The 27,867-nt window shown below is 41.2% G+C and overlaps 1 protein-coding gene across 3 annotated transcripts in view; it reads right to left on the bottom strand.

Moving 5' to 3' along the window:
* Positions 1-701: 701 nt before the first annotated feature.
* Positions 702-27,867, bottom strand: part of MACROD2 (mono-ADP ribosylhydrolase 2) — an 891,375-nt gene continuing 864,209 nt past the window's right edge. For all 3 annotated transcript variants that reach the window (XM_054061688.1, XM_009556568.2, XM_054061687.1), the window contains exons 17-19: positions 12,448-12,531; positions 6,708-6,776; positions 702-4,793 (exon numbers count right to left, since the gene is read on the bottom strand). In XM_054061688.1, coding sequence (XP_053917663.1) covers positions 6,715-6,776; positions 12,448-12,531 — 146 coding nt within the window. In that variant the 3' untranslated portion in view covers positions 702-4,793; positions 6,708-6,714. The remainder of the gene's footprint in view (positions 4,794-6,707; positions 6,777-12,447; positions 12,532-27,867) is intronic.

The raw sequence follows: 27,867 nt of genomic DNA, 5'->3' as shown, positions 1-27,867 counted from the left end.
GCCATGCCATCTCCTGTGCCTTGTCCTCCTCCATTCAGCTGTTAAAGGGTTGCAGGCAAGAAAATGTAAAATTTCAGAGAGGGAATCTATTCATTAAAACGCTTTGAACTCTCAGAGCCAGCCCCCCTAACTTATCAACAAATAAGTCCTTGGCCTTGGATAAGAAGAGCAAGGCAGGGCTATTACAAGTCAGAACACCTACACTGGTGCCATGGGAAGAAAAAAGCCACCTTCCCAATTTTTGCAATACCTTCTACCCCTTTGGTCTTGAAATAAATGATGGCAGAGAGGGCAGATAATATCCAGCGTACACTGCATGTGCCCTATTATACCTGTGGGTTGCATATATATATGGGAGTATTCTCTCAGAGATGATAGAAGATGGGGATTTGGTACTGCTGGAATTGTTTCTGTAACGTCTCTGGTGCAGTGATGGGAGCTACCAAGTGACCTTTTCCCCTCTGAGCAGCAAAGTCCTTGTTCTTACCTTTCGGTGATGCCATTCAAAAATCTCTCCGGCGTATCTGTTTCTCATAAGACTCCGCCGTCAAGTGAATGATAAATTTAAACAACGACCCAGCTGCATGTGCTGGTGGTCACATGTCCAAACTGAAACACTGATAACCAAAACAACTAATGCATGATCAGCACAGTTAGAAGGGAAAAAATACACAAGCAGCGTCACCTTGTCTACAGGACAAGCTTTATTAATGTTTTGCTTCAACAAACATTGTAGTATGAAGGCATCAGTTCTTTAAGTTTTCCAACGCATGGCACAGACAAAAGGAAAAATAACAGATTAAGAGGCAAATTCAGCATGTAAATTATGATAGAGTAACAGAAGAGGTATGTGTTAACCAATAGAGCTGCTAGATCATCTATTAGAAGACATTTTGCAAGCAACAGTCTACATTTCTTTGCATTGCAGTAAAAACATATTTTTGGATCAAGAAAATTACCTCTTAAAATTTTTTAATTTTTAATTTTTTTTTTAAACCTTTCTTTATATCACAAATGTCAGGGTAAGGCAAATCCTGGATGAATCATATGATAAAAACCCCATTCCCCGAGAAAATAGATCCACGCACTCTGTTAAGATAGATAGTTATTTTAAATGCAAAGCCGGCATGCACTGCATATAGAGAAAAGGGTTTTTGATGTGTATATTTTCTGTCAAAAGTCTAAAGCAAAACAGTGTTAATTCACAGAGAGGCTTTCTCAGTGTTTTATAGAAAGATTGACAATTAGCTGCAATGAATGTGTGACCTATTACTACAGATCATAGTCTCAAACATCCCCTTTGGATGTCTGTATGGAAGGAAACCCATTCGTCATTGGAGCAGCTACCAGCCTGAGGGACATTAGACCTTACGGTAGGGATGAGCACTTTGCGACATAGGAAAAGCAATGATGAAGCAGAGCCCAATACTTTGTATGCAAACCACAGCATCAAAGGGCTATTATTCCCTTTACACCATCTACTGCAAACACATTTCAGGTTTAAACCAAAATCCTTGACATAAATCCCTGTGGGGTGATTCTTGGTCTGATGCTTGCTCTTCTACAAAACCAGTTCCCTGCATTTCCGCAGCTCCAGCAAAGGCAGAAGAGACTGTACTGAGGGGCATGGGTCTAGCTTTGACTACTAATTCAGTTGAAAAATTCATACTGCCAAACTATACTCAATGACTGATGAAAACCCACAACTCAAACCAAAACCCACCTGAAGAAAGACAGATATAGATGCAAGTGCAAATTGTTCTGTAAGGATTTAACCAGCTCCTACAACTAGCTCCTTGCTTTACACTTCCTACCCAGGTTTCACGCTTTTCTGCTGCATCCTTGGGTAAACGGTTCATGGTTTCAAAGACTCGCTGCTGTTCAAGGACCAAGTTTAAATGAAAAGTGCAATGAAATTACTGTCAGGCGTTGGAGAGTGCCTAATGTGATAAGTCTTCACAGTTTTTTGGGGTTTTTTTTTTCTTTTTTTTAACTATTGGCCTGACTTCAGAAGGAGTTTAAGGGGTCTTTGTCTCCCTGTTGAACTGTCAATACCTTGGCAGCCGGCCTCCTGTGGGGCTTTGCCTTTGGCTCAGTCACTAAAACAAAGGCTAGCAATGGTGAGAGGGAAAGGCAGTGTGCAGCTTATGGCAACCTACAGCTCCAATAATGTTGTCCATGGGCCAGCATGACAGAAAGAAGAGCAGAGCTAGACTCAGGGGACCGGTTAATCCATTGACTGAAGTTTTCTCAGCTCTGTGAAGCTCAGTTCACCTTGGCTCAGGACGTGGCCACCTCAGATCTCTTCAACATTTCATACAGCTCAAAGCTGAGCTTGCCAAGTTTATTCCTGGCCCTGCAGGGTCAGTGCCCTCACTTACCTAGATTGTGGAAGCCCTTCAATCCTGATCTTTTCACAACAACCACACAAAAGAGAAACTGAGGAGAGACACCTAACATGTTGATTCTCCCTTTCGTAGAGGTATTTATCTGTTTCTCTTACACCTATCATGACAGGCTGTTTCAACCAAAACCACCTGCTGTGGAAATCATACAGAAACCCATAAGATGTGCACCATGCAGAGGTACCACTCGCAAAACCTCTACTGCAAAACTGCAATCAGTGAAGGAACAGCAGGGAAAAAATAATCCATGCCCCAAAAGACATGTTCTGTCATGCATGATGCCAGACATGGGCAAGAAAAGCAGCAGACACATCTCAAAGGGAACAAGGAGTCCTTTCAAGGGTCCTCTGAGAAGAACAATGCCTAGACGAGTGGTATCTAGCAAATTTAGATAAACTTAGCAATATTTTAAACCCAGTTCATAGGCTTATGTTGGCTCATTTATCCCTTCTGCAGTTCATCCAATACAGAGCTATGCATCCACTGATCTCCAAGACAAATGGGTGACAAAGAAGTTCCTTGAGATCTCTGATGCTAGTGTCACCTGGGTTAAAACACCACAGGAGCCAGCACACGGAAACACTCTTCTGATCCCACCACAAGAAAACACACTGGAGCCACACACAGGGAGACAGGGGCTGTACTCTCTAGGTGAAACCTGGGGCTTTTCTTGCTTTCCTTTCTAAACTTTGTTTGTCTTGACATCCTTTCAGATTAACCTGCAGACAATGGCAGGCATCAACTGCCATAGCCAGTGCTAGGTAAATAAGGGCCACATTTGAGTCACTGTTACACCAGCAACTTATCATCAAATCTTCTCTATCTGGGATAAAACCAGATCACAGGAAGACAGAGCTATATCTTTTTCTCTTTCTTATCTCTTTTTTCCCTTTTCTTTTTTTTCTTTTTTTTTTTTTTTGCCAGCTATTAAATAAATATTTTGGGATCCATGCATATTTGGGAGGAAAAAAACCTCAAACCAGAATCAATTACTTTGCTTACAGTGATCAAATTATTATCAGCAGCATTTTAAAATACAATTTGTAGCATATCACACCCTAGACACAGGTTGCGTGTTCTTCCATTGAGTGTATTGTCTATCAGTTTTGGTTACAGGACAGCTGGGAAATGTATGTGAAACCCTTTTGTTCCTTTTCTAAAAATTTCAGTGCAGCATTTGCTGGCAGAACAATTGACATATGGTGAGACATTCTTATCCAAATATCTGTTAATTGCTTTAAAAAAAATTAAAAAAAAAAGAAATCATGCATATGCAGTAGAAAATATAATGAGGGCTCACACAAGATACGGTGTGAAGTTGTTAAAGCTGGGAGCCATATTTAAAGATGCCTTGAATGTAGAGTGCCTGTTATTCTCTGTCACTCGCAGGCTCGAGGAAATATCTGTTGTCTACCTGCACCTGAAAGTTGTACGTATGGCACTGATTTTGAGGTGCATGGAGCTAACCAGAAGAGAGCAGGCTGATGTGGGGTGCTGGCTGTTCGAGGCCATGTGCATTATTCACGTGTAGGACCCACAGAGGGAGATGGCACAGGGTAGGCTGGTTGAGATTTACCTGTTCTATGCCAGAGAGAAAGGTGAAGGGCAGAGCCACGGGCAATCCCAAGGCGTAGGGATGATAGACTTAATGCACAAACTCTGCTTCTAGTACGGGCTCAAGAGAATCTGGCCAGTGCCTATTCTAAGCAGTCGGTGTTTGGATATGGCAACTAGCTGGCGGGTGCTGGGAGGAGCTGCCGATCGATGAGACTGGAGGTAGGCAACGTGCAGGGCTGTCTCTATCAATATTTCTGAGATTTTGGAGCATTTAGTGTTTCAAATCCCTAGCACAAGGAGGGATTGTTTATCAGTGTGTGTGGATTATAATCCTTTGTGGCAGTTCATGTTCTCAAAGAAAATTTCCATTTATATCCTAGGGAATAGGGGTTTTTTTTAGAAAGGTTGTGGTGATGATGCCATGAAGAATAAACTGGCTCCCACAGGTTGCCTGCAGTCAGTACCGTAACTAGGAAAGAAGATAAAGATGCTAGAAAACGAGTGGGCCTGGAAACAGGCTACTGATGATAAAATGCAGGAGGAAGAGAGACCCAATATTAAGACAGGGACTCACAGTTCAGGAGAAACTGTTGTAATTACAGGGATAATTGCAAAACATTGTTAGAACTGGGAAGTGATGTTTCTTTCCAACAGGCGTACAGGACAAAATGCAATGAAGAACAAAGAGAAATTAAAGCAAAATGTCATTTCCCCAAAGCTCCCTCCCTCCCAACCCGCAGAGCATCTCTGCGTGCTCTTTCTGCCAAGAATGATGCCGTAGGATGTCAGCGCCTGCCCGTCGGGTTTCTCCCCTCCTGCATACTTCCTTTGCTGCAGTGGGGGAGAGAAAAGAAAAAAAAAATTAAAATTTTAAATATTTCCACAGAACCCAATTCTCATCTTTCTAGCACAGATGCTTACAGTTTCTCTTTCCATCACATGTGCAGCATGTCTATGTGTCACACAGTTTATATATAACAGCCACTATTATCTCCAAAGCAAATTGACTGTGCTCATTAGGGTTTCTTGGTTTTCCATAGCACCATGCTACCTGCCTTGATATCAGAGACCCCCCCAGCTTTGATGGGCACTTCAGTGTTAGACCACAGAACATATGTTAAAAACAACACATTAAAATACTAAACACAGTAAACAAAGGGATCTCCTTGTCTCTGAAAGACTCTACAGAGACCCTTTGAAGTTTAACAGGCTGATCAAACCTCCCCAGGGACTGGCTCTTTGCAATTAGAACAGCAGCAACAGAGTCAGGAGGACTCTTTTGCGCTGCAAAAGATTCAATGCCAGCTTCTAATCCTGCGCCTGCCATTAAAATGCTAGGCAAGATACAGTACGCCCTGGCTTAGATCCCTTTGCCTCAGAAAGTTGCTGACAGAGCCAGGCCTTGCAGTGGAATTGAAGGGATTTATTAATTGAGTGCTAATTGTGATATTATTCCTGGTAGCTCTGCCTTTTAAAGCAAAAACAACTCCAGCCCAAAACTTTCACAGAAATTCATTTCCATGAGGAAAATGCAGTGTGAAACAGACTTCCTATAGACTGCACAAAAGCAGTAATAACCATCAGATACATTTTTTAAACCAAGGAAGGGTGCTAACATTTCCATGTACTTTTAAAAGTGAGATTTTCATTAGTTCTTCCTTTTTTGATTGAACATAATATACAACCAGTAGCTAGGGGAGGGGAAAAGGAGAGCTGTGGAAGCTGTGTTTTTAATGGCAGGGATGCCTTCTAGTTTTGCTTCAATACTTTTTACCAGGGACCCCATCAGGCCTATTTCTCACTCCAGCAGTATGGCAGCACATCATCAATATGCTGACAAGGACAAAGGGCTGTGCTCAGTAATAAGACCTTGCACTTTAAAGCTCTGTGATACAGCTGCCACCACTGTAAATCTGCTATATTTGGTCTTGAGCTACATAAAATCCCATTACAAGCATAAATAACACATCTTGCTGTATATGATATTGTCATCTCACCATACCCTATGCCAAGAAAGCAGTACACGTTAATGATTAAAAAATACTTTAAAGCGAGAAACGGCAACTGATTCTTGTAGCTGGGCATGAGCCTCAAAATACTGTCTTCCTACCAAATTATTCTTGGGGCAAGGCTGCTTACACCTATGATGCACTCAGCAGCAACAACCAGCACTGCACGCTTCTGCCATTGCACTATCATTTAGTGTATAAAGCCATAAAAAGCTCCAAAAGGCAGCAGAGCTCCAGAAGGCAGCTCGCTGACTTTGTCTTGTTTTTCAGTGGTATTGCTGCAAGTGATGTTAGCCATCAGAGAGCCAAGGGCAATAAACCCCTCGTGACATGAACCTGTTGTTTCCAGAATACAGATTGTACAGAGCTGAACTTGGTTCCAACCGGTATAAATTGCCTGTCATTTTCCTAAGCAATGCCAAAAATTGTTCACTTGGTTACTCTTCCATTCCTTATCTCAGCGCTGTTTTGCCTTCTGATCATCTAAGACTGTGTACTGTCTAAATCCATTACAGTTGCAGACTGGTACTACAATATTTACTTGACAAATCAAGTCTACTGGATATTTTTTTTTTTTTCTATATAATACAGGCCATATTAGACAATTTCTTTTCCTTTGTATTCTGTCTTCCTCATTTTTGTAATTTCTAACTTCAATTAAGTTCATTTTTAAAGCAAGTTTTAAAATAGAAACTTAATAGGAAATGGGGAGAAAAAATAGCCATAATAATCTTACCTGCTGCTTAACCTTCCTGCTCTGTTTCTGTAGGATCATTTATACTTTCAACTTGACTATTCATTTCAGCTGAAAACAAAACAAGACAGTCATCAATTTCTATTTGTGGTAGTTGCTAAGTTTATCACATCAAGTAATAACTGCTTCTAACCCAAAGGGGACATTCATCGCATTAAAAATTCTACACCATAAATCTACAAAAGGGTCTCTTAGGACAGCTCTCCTAAGCTATGGTTCCACAGAAATCCCAACAATCAGTCCTGTCAGAACATAGGCTTCAGCACTGCTACAAATGCAAGCCTTGTATCTAGATTATGGATCTAGATTGGTCCACATCCATCCATTTTGTCTTTGGTGCCCAACAGAGGTGCCCAGATGAAGAGCACAAGGACTTTCCTCTGCTTCTGAAGGTGACAGGCAGAGACAGGTATCTCCTAGGGGCAATCTAAAGTTTCGCTGGGCCATGTGGTCTTGACCCTGTGATTCGAACATCTGCATGTTTCTGACAAAGTCCCCAGCAGGACTTGGGGCTGAGCTGTGGGCTGAATGCAGATCTGCCTCCAATTACAGAGATGCTGCTGCTGCCTCCAGGTGTCCTTGAACTGCAAATTGCTGAAGCCTAGGAGAGGATTCAGAGGCAGCACCACTACATACACTAGTTTGGGCATGTACTATCTATTTACAAAATGAACCTCATTTTTTTCATTTAAAATGACTGAAAAATAATAATATCAATAGAAGGCTTAAACTACTTTCAGTATGACCTTTGTAAAAAATGTCATCTACACCATGGAACGAGTGAGTGGCTCTCTCCGGGCTAAACTGAAAAGGTTTACTTCAGCACGTGCATTTTCAGGATTAGTATTTAGTATTTGTTCTGCAATGAATTTGAATGAAGCCATTTATATTAAGAATTTTTTTCTTTCTTTAACCTTGCTTTACGTTGCGGTAGCAACTGCAGATTATGGGTAATTTGATATGGCTGAAAGCAAATATTTCAAACCTGAATGGGAGATTTGGAAACGTGGGGGGTGGGGAGAGAAGGCCAAAATCAATAGCTATGCTACTTCCAGCCTGGCAGTATGATCTCCTTCTGAGTCAATATCATGTCAATACACCTGTTAGGGTTTTGATGAATTATTTGTAAATTATTCATAATCCATATGCAGAACAGATACCATAATGGCTTCCTGGATGTATGCAATGAATAATAAGAAAAGTATCCGCTCCTGATTACAGTGCTCTGATGCACATCGCATTTAGCAATGTTCTGTTCTTTATGTACATTTGCATAGGAAAGACAAGATGCTTAATAAAAAGATCATTAAGAGAAGGCTGCTGCACACTGATGACAGCAGCCTTTCTCGGCCTCATTATACTGTCCAGTTTCACTGGCTGGGTTTCCTGAAAATACCATAAAACTTCACTCATGTTTTACAGAGATCTCTTGCAAAAATAAAGCTTGATTTGAAATCTGAGTTTAGGCTCCATCAGCAACTCAGATGAGTGTGCCTCCTTCCCCTTTCTTTTTTTATAGCTACAAGCAGTTGACCCCCATCATGTTGACAGCATGTAAGGTGCATGGGAGCAAACTGCAAACTGCCCAGAAACACTTTAAGGGCAATGCAAGGTCATCTCTGCTCTCCCAGTAGAGACATGAGACCTGAAGCTCCCTGAAAGCAAGAGGAATCACTGAGTCCCACTGTTTAGCAGTGGAAATAGCAGCCAGGCATCTTGCATCACCACTGCTAAAAGCATCCGCCAAGCATGCCACAGCGGGGACGTGGCTTGCAAACTCTAAGGCACGGGCAAGTTTAATTATTAGGGTTTTCCTATGCATTTGTGACTAAGCTTGGCTCCCTGCATTAACACTGGTAGGGACAAGAAGATCTAACTGAAGGGTAAGCTTCTGCAGACCAATGGGTAAACCACAACAGATGTGGCCACCTACACAATCCTATATATTTAGCTGCAAAATAACAAGGCAGTGAAGCACCTACTGCAAGAGCAGATGGAAGAGCTGCCACTGGGTATGGCAGAGATGTGACTTACAGCCCTCGCTTGCCTCCCAGCACGAGTTAGTGTCAGAACAACACTGTTAGCCCTAAGTGCACCACATCCAATCTCATCGCAAGCCAAAAGTGTCTTTCTCCCTGCTAAACAATGTTTTTAGAGGTGTTAAACTGCTAACTTATGTTAGCAGTCTCTTTGCACCTACTGTGATATGCTATACCAGACAGCAGCTCAATGAACCACCTGAAGTTCAAGGAAGCTGCATATCTCTTAAATTCAGTTCTACCCGCTCCCCCTTCTGCAGTTTTGTACACTTTTTATGCTAGAAATGGAAATTTCTGTGCAATGGAAATGGACATTCCTGTGCACTCTCCCTGTCTGTTTTCCCTTAAATTTTGGCCTCCTGGGGAGGACCCATCTACATCTCCTTATGTAACCTATAAGCTGTTTAGCAGCTCCCAAATTATGACCAGGTAAGGATTTTCCTCCAAAAGCAAGCAAGTTCTCTGTAAGAGGAGAAGAAATAACCCAGCACGTAGCTAACATCCATCAAAGCACTGCAGCTGCTGCTGACCTGGTGGATGTGCATCGGCAGCAAGGCACTCCACCTCTCCTCTGCATGAAAGCTATGTGCTTAAAGGTCAGCTAGCCAGGAGTCGCAGAGTAACATATAAGTAGAGAAGACAGGCAAACAGGAAACTGGAAAACCAAGTTTAATTATGTGCGAGAGAGCAGGCACATTTCCCTTCCCAAGGTATTAAGCTGTAGACCTGGATGGCTAACAAAACCAAAATATTACCATCTTCATTTAAATAGGAGCTTGGTCAGACTCTTACTTGCAAGCATATCCTATTTCTTCAGCCACTTCCTAAACATTTCCCACTTGCATCTACATAACTTGGCTATAGCACGTTCAGCTATAATTTCAAGCTGCCTAGAAAATACCCTCTATTTTGAATTCAACCTGCTGTGCAGTGGTGAGGCACGTGCAACCTGTTCACTTGGTAGTTACTTGTTTCTTGGGTATTACATCAACACCATAAAAAGCACGAGGGTGTTAGTTGTTGAGATCTTGCTTTTACATTGCTTTGGTGAATCACATGAAGGTCAGGTACCTGATGGCGTATTCATCAGCCTGCAAAAGCTTATAAAAAAAAAGGAAAATTTCAGGTGTGACACTGCCTTCATCTTTTTCGATTCTCTTATTGTGTCAGCAAGTCAGGATGCAGCTTTCCACAGGCTTTAAATAAAAAAGGCGAATGAGTAACCCCATTATGAAGGAAGTGAAGAGTTTGATCCACGTAATACCAGCTGGAAACTAACATCTACCTTAGTAATCTTTAAAGCTTTAGTGGCATAAAAAAAATAAAAAAAGGCTGCTGGCAGGGAGACGCCATCTAGGAAACCAGTCACTAGAGGTGGCATTTGTCATCATTAAAACACACTAATCAGCAAATCTATCCAGGGTACAAGAAATTTAATATCCAAGGGTCTTCAATCTAGTGGCTGAAGGAATTGCCAGTAACAACCTGTATCTCTGTATACATGTTCCTATTCAGGCTTACGTGCATGCCCTCTGACAGCTTTCCTGATGGAGAATTACACCCAGCTATCAAATAATTGTAATTTATGAAATCTATCACTATTATGGCCCAGCCCACTAGATGAACCAATACTGAGATCTGTCTAGGCTGTCTAAACTCCCTGCGTTTCTACAGCACTTTTTGCTCTGACGTGGTACACAAAATTAAAACACAAGCCCCAGGCTGCCAAGGGGTATCTGGTCATATATGCTTGTGCTTTCAGCTGTGAAGTGATGAGCTCTCATGGGGTAGAAGGAAAGGGACCAGAGTAAAACCAAGCAATTCACATAAAAATTACTGTAAAAGCGAGAGTCTTCTTCTTTTTTTTTTCTTTTTAACATCTCAACTAGTACCTAGTATATTTAAAAGAAATTGAGGGCTTTTTCAGCAAAACCTAACCTTTCAGATAAAACAGAGCATGGAAAGCTTGATCCTTCGTCTGCTCTGGTTTTTTAATATATGTAATATATCACCACAAGAGAAAAAAAAAACTGTAATAAAATCCCAATAGCAACTTAAGCTATAAAGAAATGAAGACTTCCCTGAACAGCAGAGTACTTTTCTGCAGCCTTAGCAAACATGCTTTTCCTGTCCTTACATGAAACCTAGACAGTTCACAGGAAAGGGAGTTACAAGATGAGTTATATGTAGAAGACCTTACAAGATAAGCAAGATTTGAAACAAAGAAACCTATCAAGATCATAATTTTAGAAGCTGTTAGCTGGTCCACGTTACAAGAGCTATATGAACACTTTGCTTTCCAGTAGGAAATCCCTTAAGATGTTCTTTTAGTAAATTTGTTTTTTTTTTTTTTCATTAAGTAGCCCAGACCATTCCAGAGATTTGAAACTCAAATATTTTAAAGTGACTACAGCTTCTTGGTTTGCTTGTTCAGTGTATAAATAGAGAAGGTTTTTTTGGCTTTAGTCTGCACACTTAGTAGTAATAGCATAATCTCTAGTGTTTTTAAAAAAAGAAAATGCATTATGCACATTTTCTTTTCCTGTGCTTCCAAAAACTTCCTCGCAGGCCAGTGCCTAAATCAGCCACGATTCAAACACTCTAGCATGATCTGATATCAGAGAAAGGAAATCTGCATTATATTCTTTGTGTAACAATATAAAAAAAAATACTTCTTAACTTTTGTGTTCAAGATGTAAAAAAGTAAAGGAGAAGTTAAAAATCAGTCTTCACTATAGTAAAGAGTCTATGATCATAAAATGAGGATTGGAATCCCAATTCCAAACTCACTGCTGTTTGCAGCAGAAGACTCACGAACCAAGGAAACACTTTGTGCAGCTCTGTTAAGCTGAGTCAATCTCAAGGAGTACTAAAGGGTCTGCTTCACTAAAACTTAAGCACCACGATGCTGATCCCACCTATTAGTTCTTTACACAAAGGAAGAGCCTAGAAATATGTTTGTTAACAAATCCATTGCAGACTGCAGAGCTTGAGCGGCGTCCTGGTACTCAGGCCTTGCCAGGACAGCTGGGTCACCTGCTCAGAGACGTTAATGTCAAAAAACTATCATTTCCAGGTCAGGAGATTTGAACTGATAATGTCCACAAACACGACTGGTATCTCTGTTGGGTGACCAAATTACGATCAACAGTAAACATTCTCGGAACTTGCATCTACTACCAGACTGAGCTATGCATAGATTCCAAAGGAGGAGGACGGAGGGAAATCAGGTCTGAGCTAGAAGGAGGCAAACACACAAGTTCAGAGTTATATAGTCCCACAATAGAGTCTGGGACTGTCACAAGCACAGACAGTTTCAGAAATACCTTTGGATTCTGTGTGAGATCACATACATCTTGGCCAATTTGATATCCAAATAGATAGACCAAATTTGATATCCAAATTTGATAGACCAAAATTACAGTAGGCCCTAGAATATTGTTTAGGCAGGCAGATTGAATGTACCAACTGAACACACAAACCCAGTCAACTAGAAAGGAGGGCTGTGGCACTGAAAGGTGCTTGGGCTTCCAGGACAGTAGAGAATGTGTAAACTCTTGGGAAGACTCAGTTAAGAGATTATAAATACACATCCTATTCTGGGGAGTAGGAAGCGTACAAACAAACTTGAAAAAGGCAGGCTATGTATCCCCTTCAGGATAGTTAAAGTTCGAACAACATACCATCCTTATTTGAAACATCTGCTGCTTCACAAGTGAGGTCAACTTTCATAGGCTCCTCAGAAGTTTCCTCTTTCTCTTGCATCCCTGTAAGACAACCCAAAGAAGAAGAAAAATCAATACTTACAGTACCTAATTAACATACAATTCTCAGATTCCATATGCCTGATTATTTTTCTCTTTCTTTTGGCATGCTCTTACCTTTACAGATGCTGTGTAGTGGCATCCATTAGAGAAAAGGGCAGAGGATACAGTGGGCAGAACATGGTTTGAAAATAATTGCTTAATATTTTAGTGATCTAGAATCTTTTCTAGCTGAGATTGTTAAAATCACATCATGGTGTGTGATTCTGCTGCCCTGCCGTTCACTTATCATCATTTTTAAAGAATCCCTTCTGCTCATAAAATGCAATATATGATGGGGACCTAATCAGACTTATAAAGTTTCTCTGGGTATTGGAATAAAAATAGATACAGTGAGAGTTCAAATATACTGAGTAGTCAGATACAAACTAGAATTTGAATTTATGAAAATGCATTTCATCACTCTAACTCAATATTTTTACCTCCCTCTGCCTCAGGATTGTCAGGAAGCTGAAATTCAATCTCCTAACAAGATTTGAAACTGCCAAAAAAAAAATTTTTTTTGCTGTTTTGTACACGGTTTTCCTAATATTCTGCCATTTGCAATACTGAGAAGGCAATTTTTAGTTAATTTCCATCACATACTTTTCTAATTTTGTGGCCACTATAAAGCCTGTTGCACCTGTCCTGCGGCTGAAATATAGGATGTCAGGCTACTGGTTGCTAAGCAATCCAGAAATTTGGGTGGTTATTATGAGACAGCAAAGTGTACTAAGGACTGAGAAATTTAAAAAATGGTTTACTCTTAAGTTGAAATAATTTACCTCTTCAGCCACAGAGATGAAATGTTCACTGTCCCACAAATACCTCCTTTCCCTTTATGTGGAAGTCTAGAGTAGGTTTTTAAGTATATTTGAGTGCATTACACCTGTGCTGTCCATAAACACATGTCTACCACTGAAATTTTCATCTGGTTTTCCTTCTAATTGTATGTGCAAGCCAATACATCGTCATGGAGGTTTTAGTTTCCTCTCTGCTTGCTATATTGGCAATGCAATTCTCACAGACAACTTCCAGCACACTACCTATACTCCTACCAAGCATCAAAATGCTAAAATAAGGACACAGCACACAGAGAAACCAATAAAAAATAGCCACCGGAAAGCCCAATTAGCTATCTCAGCAAGCGTGGCAGAAAATATGATGAGTAACTCTACAGTGATGGAGATGTCATCCATCTTTACTAGATTCTTACTTCTACTGCAGAAATCTTTCAGTGGATTGTCATATCACCAGCTTCACCTCTTCTCCACTGGTTTAAAATCATCTTCCCATAAAAACAAACAAAATGTCTGTAAACATCTGTGGCTGTGAACCCCCTATATCAGCAAATGCCTAAGATGGCCCCTTTGCGTGTGCGTCAAATCCCTGATGCTTCTCTGGGGAATTCAGGAGAGCAAGTACAGCTTTCTCCTGAGGTTTTCTGTGTAGCAACAGACCTAAGCTTTCCCAGCGCTTGCCCACAGCTCTTTTTGGCTCACACAGAAGTGTGCACATATGGCAGGAACTTGTCAAGTATAAGGCTGAGAAGGTATGTCAAAAATTTCTGCATGACTTGTAGTAAAATCAATATGAAATTTGGGTGACTACGTGAAAACACTGATTAATCAAGGAAGATACACTGAAATTCAAGTTGTGCTACATTTTCATTACCTAGGGCAAGCACTCCTATGAAAAGTACCATTTTGGAAAATCAACTGTCCCATTACTAGTGCAGCCTGCAGCCCTTCCTACCAAGACACTCAGATGTCTGATGTAGGGATTGGGGATCCCTGCTAAATAACAATAAACTCTGATCACCAGCTGATGCCTCTGAATCCATATTTGGGCCCTCTAAAATACCATCTATCAAGCAGATAAAATATAACAGGTTACATCTTGGCTCCCATTTTCTCTAACAGCAAGAGATACCGAGCCACTCTCCTGTTGTCAGCTCCTAAAGATGCCTGTGTGAAGTTCCCAGGTCCTGTCCCAAGTTCTCCCATTAACTAGCCAGCACACTTGGCTTCACCACAACGCCAAAAAGTTTCTCACTTTCAATTTCAGAAATCTTTCACGCAGCTGACAAGTGCAAAGGATTATTGGCACGGCAGTAGATAAAGACAGAGATTAATTAAAGAGAAGACATTTTGTGCATAGGCATGTGTGTGTGTGTTTGTGTGTGCACATGTGCTAATTAGGGCTGCCACTGCAGGGAGCAAAGCAGAAGGCTTTGAGGACCCTCAATACAAAAAGCTACAGGTTCACCTCTCAGGGTGGGCAGCCCTAGACAGAGGCTGGAAAGAGTAACATCAGCAGCAGGAAATTTGCACAATTACTTTTTGAGAGGTGTAGGGTCATAAACATTGTCAGAAGAGCACTAATGTATGTTTTGCTTGTTCACCTCCTCTCCAGGTCTGAACAGATGATTCCTCATCACTTCTAAGAGGGCTTTATGGTGGTATCATCTTTTTTCGTTTGTTTGTTTGTTTTACAGTTTATCCTGATTATTGAAGTTGGATATTGTCAGCAAAAATACAATAGTGGGAAACAACATTCAGGGACAAACAAGGCAGAAGGTATTTTAAACCTTAATAAGGCCAAGCACCACTGCAAACTTTAGGAGGAGGCTTGCACATGATATCATCCATTTTTTGGGAAGACTTTCAAACCCGGTTGATATAAATCTTCATTTCTTTCCTTGCTATTATTGTGGGTGGGGGATAGGAGCATTCACAATACTGCCCTGAACGTGGAGAGGGTGTTACACAAAAAGCTTCTTCCCTGCTGTGCAGTAAAACAGAGTGCCACACAGAAATGAGTCCATTTCACATAAACAGCAGAACCCAATCAATAGCAGAACCACCTTCACAACCAATTTATTCTAGAGGCCTCCCCTCACCCCCTTGTTTTGACTGCTTCAGGTGAGAGCACAAAGAAGCATGGTATTTTGGGTCTCTGAGCAGGAGCTGAAAGTTACTCAAGGGGAGGGAGCCTGGGAGATACCACTTTCAATTTCAATTACCATTTCCAATTGCACTCCTGACAGAGCTCTTTACCCAAACCCTTTGCAGGCTGATTACACAACCAGCCTAGCATTGAGTGACAACAGGCTTCTGGCATGAGCAAGGATAGCTCCCAGACTTTTGAAACACCTAAGACAAATACATACCAGGAAGACAGAATTCTAGGTACTGGCAACTAATCTTTCTTTTTCTCCTTTAGAGTCACATCTGTCAATAGTTCCATGCGGTTAAGTCTGATAAATACACTGCTCTTTCTCTACAGAAACACAGCTCCAGATTCACTTATGATTCACAAGATTAATATGAAGATGTGGTGGTTGTTGGTACATTAGCATTAATTTTAAAAGTGCCTGAGTTACAGAGGTCAGACATCTATTCTCCACACCCCTGATGAATGCTAATGAATAAAAAGTGTAACCTTCTTCTTCCTCCTCCCTTTGTATGAGGTTTATATGTATTTCAAGTGATAAAAGCAGACAACTATGCATACTTAGAAGCTGTAAGACGGAGCAACCATAAAACTCATTTTTACCTGATCACCAGCAAGGCTTTGCTGCGTACTGAAGAGTGCCTTTGTAATCAGGAGAGAGAGGCAGGCTCCCCTCCCAGGTAATTCAAAGTAAAATCCCAATATAGTCTCCTTAGGATCACTGAATTATTCCTGGAAGGATGCCTGAACTGGGTTTCTGCTCTGAGTTGCCCACCTTAGGGATTTATTTCTCTTTGCGGACTATAAGCGGAGCTAGGAGATCTGGCTCTCTTGGTGAGCCTGGCCTCAGAGACCAGCCTTGGCAGAGTCTTAGTCTGGGTCTTGGGTGAGTGTCTTGTGGGCCCTGAATCGGGAATTTGGATTTCTACTATTAGTTCCTAGCTTGTTATAAGGTTGTAGACTAGCTTTAAGACAAACACAAAAACAGATTTCATGCATAAATGAGTTCTGTCAGTGCAATTATGCAACACTAAGGTAACTTAAATCTTAAAAATGCTGCAATTTTATAAGTCTTGTAACTAAGTGGGAAATCCTGACCCCTAGGATCATTCTGAATATTTAAGGAAGAAAAGGGTTATCAATAATAAAACAGCACAGACAACTACTACTTTTACAGGCAAAATGGCAAAGTCATCACTCCCGAAATATTTCTGCCTGGCGATCCTGGGTGTTGCCACAGGAATTCCAATAAAATACTATTATTTCCATGGACAATTTGCAACGAGGGCAAGTTCATTACTGATAAATTATTTGTAGAGCTGTTTCTTCTACTCGCGTTATATACCTTGAAAAAATCACCTCTGACATTATGCAATATAAAAACCACATTGCAGCTATTCTGAATGATCCAGATTTTTCTGATTCATACCCACTGAATAGAATTTATTATTCTGAGTTTAGCTATAAATATGCTTCCCCTAATTGGGAGATTGAGAGATGGAGACTCGTTAAAATACAAATTCCTCTGGTTTAAATTTGAAAGCACTGTTTTTCATCTGCAGCAACAAAAAAAGACAGACCTGCTGACCCAGAGATGCATCATCCTATCTGTCAAAACCATTTCCATTTTTCTTGCTCTGCAAATAGCCAAAGCTGTTTTTCCATTCTTCTCAGTCATTTTACTGTAGCTCTTTGCTAATGTGACTGTCAAGCCTTCATGTACTTTGTTTACTGCTGTATTTTAGCAGCGTTATAAATGCTGTTTCATTTAGGAATGGAAGCTGTGTATGATACGAGGGCTCAGTTTGACTTCTGTTCGACACCTCCATCTGGGATGACTGACCCTTTTAACCAGACCAGATTCTACCATATAAAAGATTTATAGTGTCTTTTTGCATGGTTCTACAAGCAAAACACTGAACCTGCTGCTCTCAGGGCTCTAAAACAATTATGGTCTGCCTTTATTTCATTATGTTTAAGTTGGTGGTCAGTTTTCCCCCTTGCTATACTTCCACGATGCACAGGTCAAGCCTGACAGCACTAATTGTGCAGGAATAGAACTGTTGCAAAAGTGCCTCTCACTATTCTGCATAGCTTTGTTAACAAGAGACATTTCCATATTTTAAATAAGGAATAATCTACCTCCATTAAAAAAAAAAAACAAAAACAAAAACAAAAACAAAAAACCAAACACAAACTCAGAAACCAAAAATCACCTAAAAACCCAGCAATTAGGCACGAGAGAGATGAAAAGAAAACTCAAGGATGCAGGTTTCAGAGGAGAGTGTGCTGGCTGGGACACTGGCTTTGCCAGGCTTTTGAAGGCATCATTTCCTAATGCCACGTGTGGGCTGTCAGGATTCATGTTGTAGCCCCTTCATCGTTAAATGGAGTGTTTACCCTCCCTTTTGGCATTTGGCTTTGTCTCCTGGACTAACCTCATGCAATGAGGCTCCCCATACCTCCAGTCTAGCATGCATTATCTCAGCTCTCTGTGATATGCACACCACCGTACCTAAAGGCATTGCACTGCTTCCAGCCACTGTTATTTCCAGCTAAAGCTGAATGGCAATTTTTTTAACACGATTTAAAAGTGTCTAAGATCTTCTTATTGCTATCCCCTTCCAGCCCTTTATTAAACATACTGTTAGGAAATCTCATTATGCCCCCTTTTCCCTAAAGGTGTGAGAGTGCAGTGAGGATTGTCTCTCAGCAATATGGTCCATAAGACCCATACAAATTGGGCGTCTCTAAAATTGCTAATGCTCATCGGGAGCTCTTTGTATCTTTTGTCTCTCTGTAACAACAGGATAGACCTGCACACAGCAGGCTTTTGATGAATACAAGGGCATATCGTTTCAAGGAAAGCCCTTTTAAATTTTTTTTTTTTATTCTAACAAAGCCTTAGATGTGTAAGAGGCCACACTGCAGTTTTCCAGATGCTCTTTCTGTAAGACCTCTCATCAGAGAAAAAGCCTGCATCAGGGAATGTCTCAAATGGAGCACCCAGAAGCTTTCATTGCATTCCTCAATCACTGGCTGTTAACACAACTAAAATGTTGCTTGGTTGTATTCAAACTGGTAGATCACCTGTCCCGAACAGCTTCCAAAGCCCTTGTGCTCCATTTCCCTGCCTACAAATAAGGCAGATGGAATGCTCAGCAGTATTATGAAAAGTGAAGGGTTTCTGAATGAATAGAAACGGCATGATTATTTACCTTTATTTCCTGTTCTGTCGTTTTCCCTGCCATTTATGAAACTTGTAAGTGGTTTGTTCCAGCTCCTGATCACTAGCTTCCTCATCCTAAAAACCTGCAGACATGTGAGGAATTACAGCCCTGGAAGATCCTTTTGTGTAAGCTGCAGGAAATCTCCAGGTCTCCTAAGGCTCAGCTTTCACCAGGGGGAATGATATTGAGCAATCAGAAATGTTTTTCTAATTCTGCAGCCATAGGAGCAAGTCTGCTGAACAACCACCAGCTGCCAGAATGATACTTGCACCTCCACTCCCATCACAACGTTATTTTCTCCAGACTCTCACCATCCTCATTACCCATGCACCTAGTCTGTCTCCAGCTGTCCTTGTATGACAAGTTTAATTTCTCTTTCTCTTTGCACCTAATCTAGGTGAGGACTTGGTTCTTAATTTTGAAGAACTGATCCGGGAGCCCAATGGCTATAGGAGGCCTTGCTTTCCCCTGCAACATGAACAACTTAGCTCATACTGCCGCTAGATTTTCCATCATCACATCCTCTGCTCCTATTCCATTTTAATCTTGCATTCACTGTATTTTCTGAGCATTTCAAATGATCTTGAGGCAACTGCAGCAAGGCGATAGACTGTGAAAGCAAAGAGGTACTGGATGTCCTAAGTAGGCCAGATTTGTCAGAATGACACACTATTTATTTCAGAAAAGGGAAAGAAAATTTCCATTCCCCTCCAAATGAGCCGGTCCAAAGAGAAGATGCTGTGTCAGTCTTCAGCCTTGAGCAGCTGCACAAGAACTAGGTAGGTGCAGGGAGTTAACAGAAACAGTATTGATGAGAGAAAGAATTTGTAAGGAAAGGATGGGGAGGAAAATGGTAAGAACCTGAGAGAACACAAACAGCAAATTGCCCAAGAACTGGAAATTAGAGAAGTCCCCTCTAAACGTTAAAAAACTTTCAGACAAGTGCCTTCATCTTTTATGAAGTACCTGTTCCTTGGCTACAGTGGAGAGGATGATGGGGTGAAAAAGTGCGCCAACCATACGGACAAAAGAAGGCTTTGCTTGAGTTTCTGATAACATAAAGGCAGGGCTGTTCACCCTTATGGTTGCAGCCATTTATTTCTGGGGTCACTGCTTCTGAAAGAGATTACTGCTGAGTCAAAGAAAAGCCCTGGAAAATATTCTGTTCAATTCCTTTTCAAGAAGACTATTGCCAAGTATATGAAGAATGAGCTTCAAAGTAGCACAGAACAGCAGCCGAAGGGTAAATAAGGAGGGTGTACAGACCTACTTGAAAGGCAGGAACAATATACAGAGAAGGGCTATTCCTTGTTATTTATCCAGAGATCCAAAGCTACATTTTGCAATTTAAAATAAAACAGAATATTCAAAACAAGGAGAGGCACATGAAGTTCAACAAAGTTCTGGTAACAGACGTGGCCTTACAGGTCCACTGTAAGTCTCAAACATTTTGCAATACAAAGGTACAACAGCCAGCATGAAAAAAAACAACTAACCTCAAGTGGTAAAAAAAAACCCCAATCACCAAAAAAACCCAAACCCCAGTAAAAACTTTAATAACCAGAAGCACAGGATACTACACACTTGGCTGAAATATCTTGCTCTTTGGAAAAAGTACTTGTATTTCTAAAGGCTCATTACCTTCTGACTGAGGACTCTTTTAATTTTTAGAAATCTGTTAGCTTCCTAAAACAAAGATGAACATAATGTAAAACTCATTTGTATGAAAATATGTGGTACTTGACAGCACTCAATAACAAAGACCTTACAGATACTTAATGTATATTTTTCTCCTATTGAGACACACGCTCAATATGATCATTTTTCAAAAACAATTATAAAAATGTAACATCCTTTCTTTTTCAACTGAGCTCTACTTTGAGTCCTTCAAAGCCAAAATTTTACAGTCATCTTCAACTATAACTATACAGTGATAGGCACAAATCCACTACAAAGGACTAATTTTGCTACCAAGCTCCTCACATGTTCCAGTTCTCAATGCTGTTGTTTCAGACCTTGATCAAAATATAACAAATGTTTAAATAAAACACACACACACAGGCATGCTTGTGTGTATATATTTATGTTCAAAGGGCAGTAAGCAATTTTTCATAAATAAATGTCTGTGAGTTGTTTTTCCTCTGTAAAAAGGGCAATAGCTGAGTGATGGATGGCAGTGCTGGATGTATCATCCAAGGTGATGTTCCCCATTCTGCTCAGGGAGCACCATGTGCCCTGTGGAGAGAAGGCATCACAGAAATTTGGCTTTTGGAGATTTGTGTGACTGTCAGAGGATGTCATTAATGCTGATTGCTGCTCCCACTTCTCTGGTGAAGGCCTGGCATCCTCCTCTACAGCAGTGAGTGAGCAAAAAACTAGCCAGCATCAAAGGAACAGGAGGGAAAGCAAACATACTGCACATGCTACACTACCTTCTAAGTGTGGATGTCTTTTTTAATGTCTGATGATAACTAGATGAATATAAGGGGTTGAAAACTGGGTTGATATATGGGAATATATGGGTTGAAAACTGGTTGGATGGCCGGGCCCAGAGAGTGGTGGTCAATGGAGTTAACTCCAGCTGGAGGCCAGTCACAAGTGGGGTTCCTCAGGGCTCAGTACTGGGTCCAGCCCTGTTCAATGTCTTTATCAATGACCTGGATGAAGGCATTGAGTGCACCCTCAGCAAGTTTGCAGATGACACTAAGCTGGGAGGAAGTGTCGATCTGCTGGAGGGTAGGGAGGCTCTGCAAAGGGATCTGAACAGGCTGGACTGCTGGGCCGAGACCAATGGCATGAGGTTTAACAAGGCCAAATGCCGGGTCCTGCACTTGGGGCACAACAACCCTATGCAGCGCTACAGACTGGGGGAAGAATGGCTGGAGAGCTGCACGGAAGAGAAGGACCTGGGGGTGCTGGTTGACAGCCGACTGAACATGAGCCAGCAGTGTGCCCAGGTGGCCAAGAAGGCCAACGGCATCTTGGCTTGTATCAGAAATGGGGTCACCAGCAGGTCCAGGGAAGTTATTCTCTCTCTGTACTCGGCACTGGTGAGACCGCACCTCGAATACTGTGTTCAGTTCTGGACCCCTCACCACAAGAAGGATGTTGAGGCTCTGGAGCGTGTCCAGAGAAGAGTAACGAAGCTGGTGAGGGGGCTGGAGAACAAGTCTTACAAGGAGCGGCTGAGAGAGCTGGGGTTGTTTAGCCTGGAGAAGAGGAGGCTGAGGGGAGACCTTATTACTCTCTACAACTACCTGAAAGGAGGTTGTGGAGAGGCGGGAGCTGGCCTCTTCTCCCAAGTGACAGAGGACAGGACAAGAGGGAATGGCCTGAAGCTCCGTCAGGGGAGGTTCAGGTTGGATATCAGAAAAAAATTCTTCACAGTAAGAGTCATTGGGTACTGGAACAGGCTGCCCAGGGAGGTGGTCGAGTCACCTTCCCTGGAGGTGTTTAAGGAACGGGTGGATGAAGTGCTTAGGGACATGGTTTAGGGAGTGTTAGGAATGGTTGGACTCGATGATCCAATGGGTCCTTTCCAACCTTGTGATTCTGTGATTCTGTGATAAGAGCAAAATTTTACGTGGAGTAAGGAAATAACAGAACTACATCAGAGCAAAGGGTGGTTTCACCTCCAGTTTCCCTATGCCAGCGGGCAATAACCACATCCTCCTCTGAACACAGAGTACACAGAAACAAGCCATGAGGGGACCAAAATCCCCAAATCACAGCGCTGTCAGAGGGAATTGCATGCCACCTACTCCCAGACCAAGACAAGTCTAGAAGAACAACCTAGCTACTGCTGCAGATGTCTCAGCTCTGTGACGGCACTCTCCATGCCTTTCAGCAGCTTTTACCACTGACATTTTGGGGAGTGAGGGAGGTGCAGAGCCAGATACCAACAGTATAGCTGGTGTTTAACACTTAAAATACCCACCTGTCCTCCTGACACTCACCTCCTCCCACAAAGCCAGGAGTATTTCCAAAATACTGAAAAGCACAACAGAAAAGATTACTCCTGTGGGTTGCTTTTAGAAAAAATTAATCCACCCTGTATGTTACTATCTGCACCTTCAAAATGTATTGCCATATGATTGGCTTGGCTGGTATTTCCTGGCAAGGCTGAAGATCACATTTTGACTAACATATCAGGAAATTTATTTGTTCTATTTCTTGGAGGAAATTTTAGGCTAAACTCAAAATTCACATTGTGGGGTAGAAAAACTTTGCCCAGAACAGAGCTTTCAGAAAAGTAAATTGGCAGACCAGGAAAAAGCAAGTGTCAGCACTGGCAGTAACACGTTTGGTTCTCCTCCTTGAGGAGAGCCATTATGCAGTGTTTTCTAAAATGGTAAGTGTTCTTTCTGGCTCACAATGGGAAACGCTAATATGCATCACAGGGTGTGAGATAAAATGTGCAGTGCTATTGTTGCCTTTGATTTGTCTTCCATTTATATCAGCTCTCAGTAAGAATTACACAAAGACAGAACTGCAGATTTTTCTTCTCAACTTTTCACATTTCATCCTTTGTTTGGTTCATAAATACTAGGGTCTAGCTAGGATGCTACATCAGAGATAGGAATTTACATTTAGATAACATAATGCAAAGAATACTAACAACTTTAATCCTCTCCCCTCCAAACAGCTCTAGAGTACTTCCCAACTGACCTCAGCTTTGTAAAACAGGGATCTGTCATATTTGCATTAAGCTGAACATTTCTTTCTCTTTTTCCTATAACCTAACATTCAGGGCGCTTGGTGATTTTTGGTTTTGTTGTGGTTTATCTCTTCCCCCTCCCTTCCTCTCCTTTTCTCTCTTTTTATTGATTTTAGCATGTCGCAGTCCCCGTGTTGTCCCTGACTTAGCCTCTAGCTAGCTATGGAGATGGCTTCAATCTGTAGTCTGGAAAAAAGCCTGGGAAAAGACCCTTAGCATGGTGGGGGACTGTGAGAACTATAAGAGGAAGGCAGCTTTCTTTCTTATGAGTTACTTAAAAAATAGGTAGCAGACACATCCAAAACTAGCCTTCTGACTGCAGGACAAAGAAGACAGACAACTTTTCTTCTGCAGGATCCTACACAAAGACTCACTAGTCATGGGCAAATAGCCAGCAATGTGCGTTAAAATCACAGTAAATCACTCTGAAGTCCTCAGTCAGGTTCATCAGCTCTGATATTTACCAACGTTGACACTCAAGTCCAGCGATTTACCAGATTCGCAGCTTAGCCTAGGTGGAGTGGGCAAGTGCTGGGGGCCTTTTTTGCCTCCTCAACAGCTTTACTCCTAATAACGCTTCCTCTCATTTCCACTGTTTGAAGAGGCCCATCCTGCTCTTAGTGGTAAGTCTGGCAGCTAGAGCAGGAGAACAAGGGCTCAGAAATTTACTCTAGATTTCACACATATCAAAGACTTCTTTGAATCAAAAGAAAGTAAATCCAAATAGCAAGTTAGGCCAAAGCTGGCTTATGACTAAACCATTACTGTTATATTGGGTAAAAACTAATTTGAAAAGCTTAAGCACATTTTTTCCTCAACTAACTTGCCTACACTCCAAATTACTGAAGATTCCTCAAAGTTCTGTTATATCTCAGAGCACCAAGTAGAAACTGGAGGCCAGAAACACAAATCACAGAACACACAGTTTGAAGTCTTAAAGAAAAAAGGGAGGGACAGTGAAAGAAGGAACCTTTCAGGTTTGTCTCAATATGTTTCTTACCAGAGAAAGTATTTTCAAAAAGATAAGGCTTTTTCCCTTTAGCACTGGAGATTGCATCCCCTCTCTGCATCGAACATTGTTTCAAAACAGAGGTGGTTCTAGATGCCAGCAGACACAGGACAGTATTTTCAGGAATAGGTGACTAACATTAGGAACAGTTTACAACAGAGTTTAGATCCCAGTTTTCAAAAGCCCCGAGCACCTAGCAGCTCCAGCTGGCTTCAAAGAATCTCCCTTCATAATGTGTTTGAGATGTGCTCAGCAGTTTTGAAAATCAGGCCACCTGTTTGGGAGCCTAAACCCGGACTAAAAGTTCAATGCCAATTCTCATTGCGCTAGGGATGACACCATATCTATAACCCATGCGTGGAAAGATCAGTAACATTATAATTAACAGCATGGCTTTTGCCTTCTTTCTCCCACAACAGGATTTACAGAACTGCTAATAAAACTGGTGTTTATCATAAAAACTGACAGACTCTTGATTCTAACAAGATAACTATAATTTTCCTTGAAGCTATTGAACAAATTTATAACATGTCCCAAAATCCTCTTGAAAACTGATGGATAATGAAGGTTCCTTACAACGAGCTGTCCTGAAGGTCAGCCAGAATACAGTTCCCAGTGCAGATACTCAGTAATGCCACATGCCATATAAAAGTACTGAAACGCAGGCTGGCATGCAGCAGTACTTGGCCCCATAATGCCTTCACCTTTCTATGGAGTGCCAGAAAATGCAAAAGCTTATACTTGGAATCTTAGCACCAAAGTCAAGACCTCTACCAATTAAGCCAGAAGAGAATAATTGTATTAGCAGTTGATAATGACAGTCTTTTGTCCTGCTAAAGGAGGATGACATGCACACATTAAAAGCATTTCCTCAAGCTAAACTCCTTAAGATTGCTGAATTCGGACAACCTTTTATGATTTATTCATAATGAAGATCTTCCTAGGCTCATGAAGTGGCAGATGCCCAAAGCTTTTTTATTATACAGCTTTTAACTATTCTGAGCTCAAAAAACCCAGAAATTGATTCTGTGGTTCCACCTTTGGGTCAACCAGCAGCAACATCTCCCCTCTTCTCCTCTGTTTGAGAACCCACAGCTGGAGGACAACACAGAGCTTTTGCCAGCACATAGCACAAGGGTCAGAATTAGAGGCTACAGATGTACACTACGGACTAGGTCTGCAAGAATCTGTATGCTGGTATAAGGACTGCCACTGCCCACAGTCTCCACAAATACTTTGGTGTCTGCTACTTTCATGGGAATTACTGAGGCTTTGAAAATCATGCAAAAATTGCTAATCCCCTGGTGCAAGTGACTTTAGCCTTGACAGACGTTTCCCCAGAGTTGCAGATAAAACTGAAGGATTCAGCCATAAAGGATTAGGAGTAGTGTCACCTAGAATTAAGTCACTGGCCTTGAACCATGTTTATGTTCAGCCCTGTCAACAGCAGATTTCACAATCTTAAAAAACAAGGTTTACTGAGTTTCTTTAAATATATATCTCTCAATTTCCTGAGTAAGTTTAAAGGTCTAGGCAATTCACGTTATATTGTTTTATAGTTTCCCATTTTTACTGCACTTCAGTGCACTAAAAACCATCAATCTGACAGTCTGAGGAGATTCAAACAACTTCTTTTCACAACTGTGCACAAGACGTTTCTTATGTATATGAAGAAAGCAAGGGAAAAACATAAACACCTTGCACGTCTCTTTTCACAGAGAAACTATTTTAAATACTGGAAACCCTAATAGGGGAGAGCCTGTTACATAGCAAATAGGTGATCTTTGCAGACAGACTTTATAGTTCACAGCAAATCTAGATAAATATCTCACCTACTTAGATATCCTGTTATTCCGATGTAAGCACCTAAAAGAGAAAGAGGTCCCTACATGAGACGTGCTTTAAAATAGAAGTCTATGGCCTTTAAGTTATCAGGTGTAGAGGTGGGGAGAAAGAAGCCTTATGCCTTAAAGATGGGGTTTTTTTTTCAGTTCACACAGAATATCCATGACAATGCTGAGCCCTGACTGAAAAACCTATGAAGGTCTTGGGCACGGAGTACTACTGATCCACAAGCTGAAAAATCCTGCTGATATTTGGGTATATTGTGCAAAGCCAACTAGGACTTAAGCATTGTGCAGAACAAGCAGACGAGGAATTTGCACAATGGAGGCCAGAGTGCATTTACACGCAATAGCCACAGGTTTTAAGATTGCCCAAGGAATATGGTCTTGCAAAAATGCAACACTTGAATAAAATGAAACCTTACACAAGCCTCAAACATACCTCAAGCATGGGAAAGGAGGAAGAGAGGGTAAGTGTCCATGTCATGTGGCACCTCACAGAAGTTTTGGCTGCTTTGCCTCCTACCACCAAAGCAGGCAGTCAGCAGAGGCCCCAATACTGTGCTAAAGCCACCACAGCTACTGCACCCCGCAGGCAGCGGGTGGTCCTGCTGCACAAGAAACCAACTGGAAAGGCACATGTGGAGTTGATCAAAACATTCCTAACAAAACATTTTTCCGGAATCAAATTACTACTTTTTTTTTTTTTCCTTTTAAAAGAATAGATAAGTTTACGAGAAATATCACGTTTTCAGGGAGTCATACAAACAGCCTGACAAGCCCAAGATTTCCAGAGAAATGTTGCTGGCTCTTGTCAAAACTATGAAGAAAAGCTACCAGATTTCTGTTAAAAAAAAATATAAAAGGAAGGAAGGAAAAAACTTCCAAATTTAAAAGGAAATGAATATTTTTTTGTTCTTTGTAAATACTGTTCATGGAGTGAGGAACAAGAGGGATGTGCTTCCAACTAGCTAGCAGGAAGCATCTATCAGTGTGTGTTTCGAGCATTCATGCAACAACTGTTTCTAGCAGAGCTAAGCGAGCTATTCTTTAACCAGCAGGAGCTGGAGGAAGCCTGCTGGTCACAGATGATACATGTATAAGACAGTAGTACAACTGTGTTGGAAATCCATGAAACGGATTCTCCAAGTAGGCTGATAAGCATTAAAAGCCATGAAATTTATAACATCTGTGTGCTCCTTGGGTAGAGACAACAGAGTACGGCACCTTTTACAATATTACCAGTTCAAGCTTAGGAACTGTGTTGCATGGCTATATGGCAGTAATAATTAAAGATGACAATAACATTACTAATCGTTAGAAAGATCCTGCATGTTCTCTCTCAGCAAAATTCTTCACTTAAGTTTCTTTTCCACATTACAATAGTAATTCATGACCCAAGAGACAACAAGCGCACCAATTAAGGTATAATAGAGAGTACAATGAAAGTAGACCCAAATTAAAGCTTATTAAGTTCAATTTACCTACGTTTTACTCTCATGGCACGTTTGCTATAGCAAGCTTAAAAGTTCAGATTCATTTTAT

Source organism: Cuculus canorus, chromosome 3 (assembly GCF_017976375.1).
Source record: "Cuculus canorus isolate bCucCan1 chromosome 3, bCucCan1.pri, whole genome shotgun sequence".
Lineage (NCBI taxonomy): Eukaryota > Metazoa > Chordata > Aves > Cuculiformes > Cuculidae > Cuculus > Cuculus canorus.
Note: the sequence above shows the minus strand (reverse complement) of the source record. Positions and strands in the feature narration are given on the sequence as shown.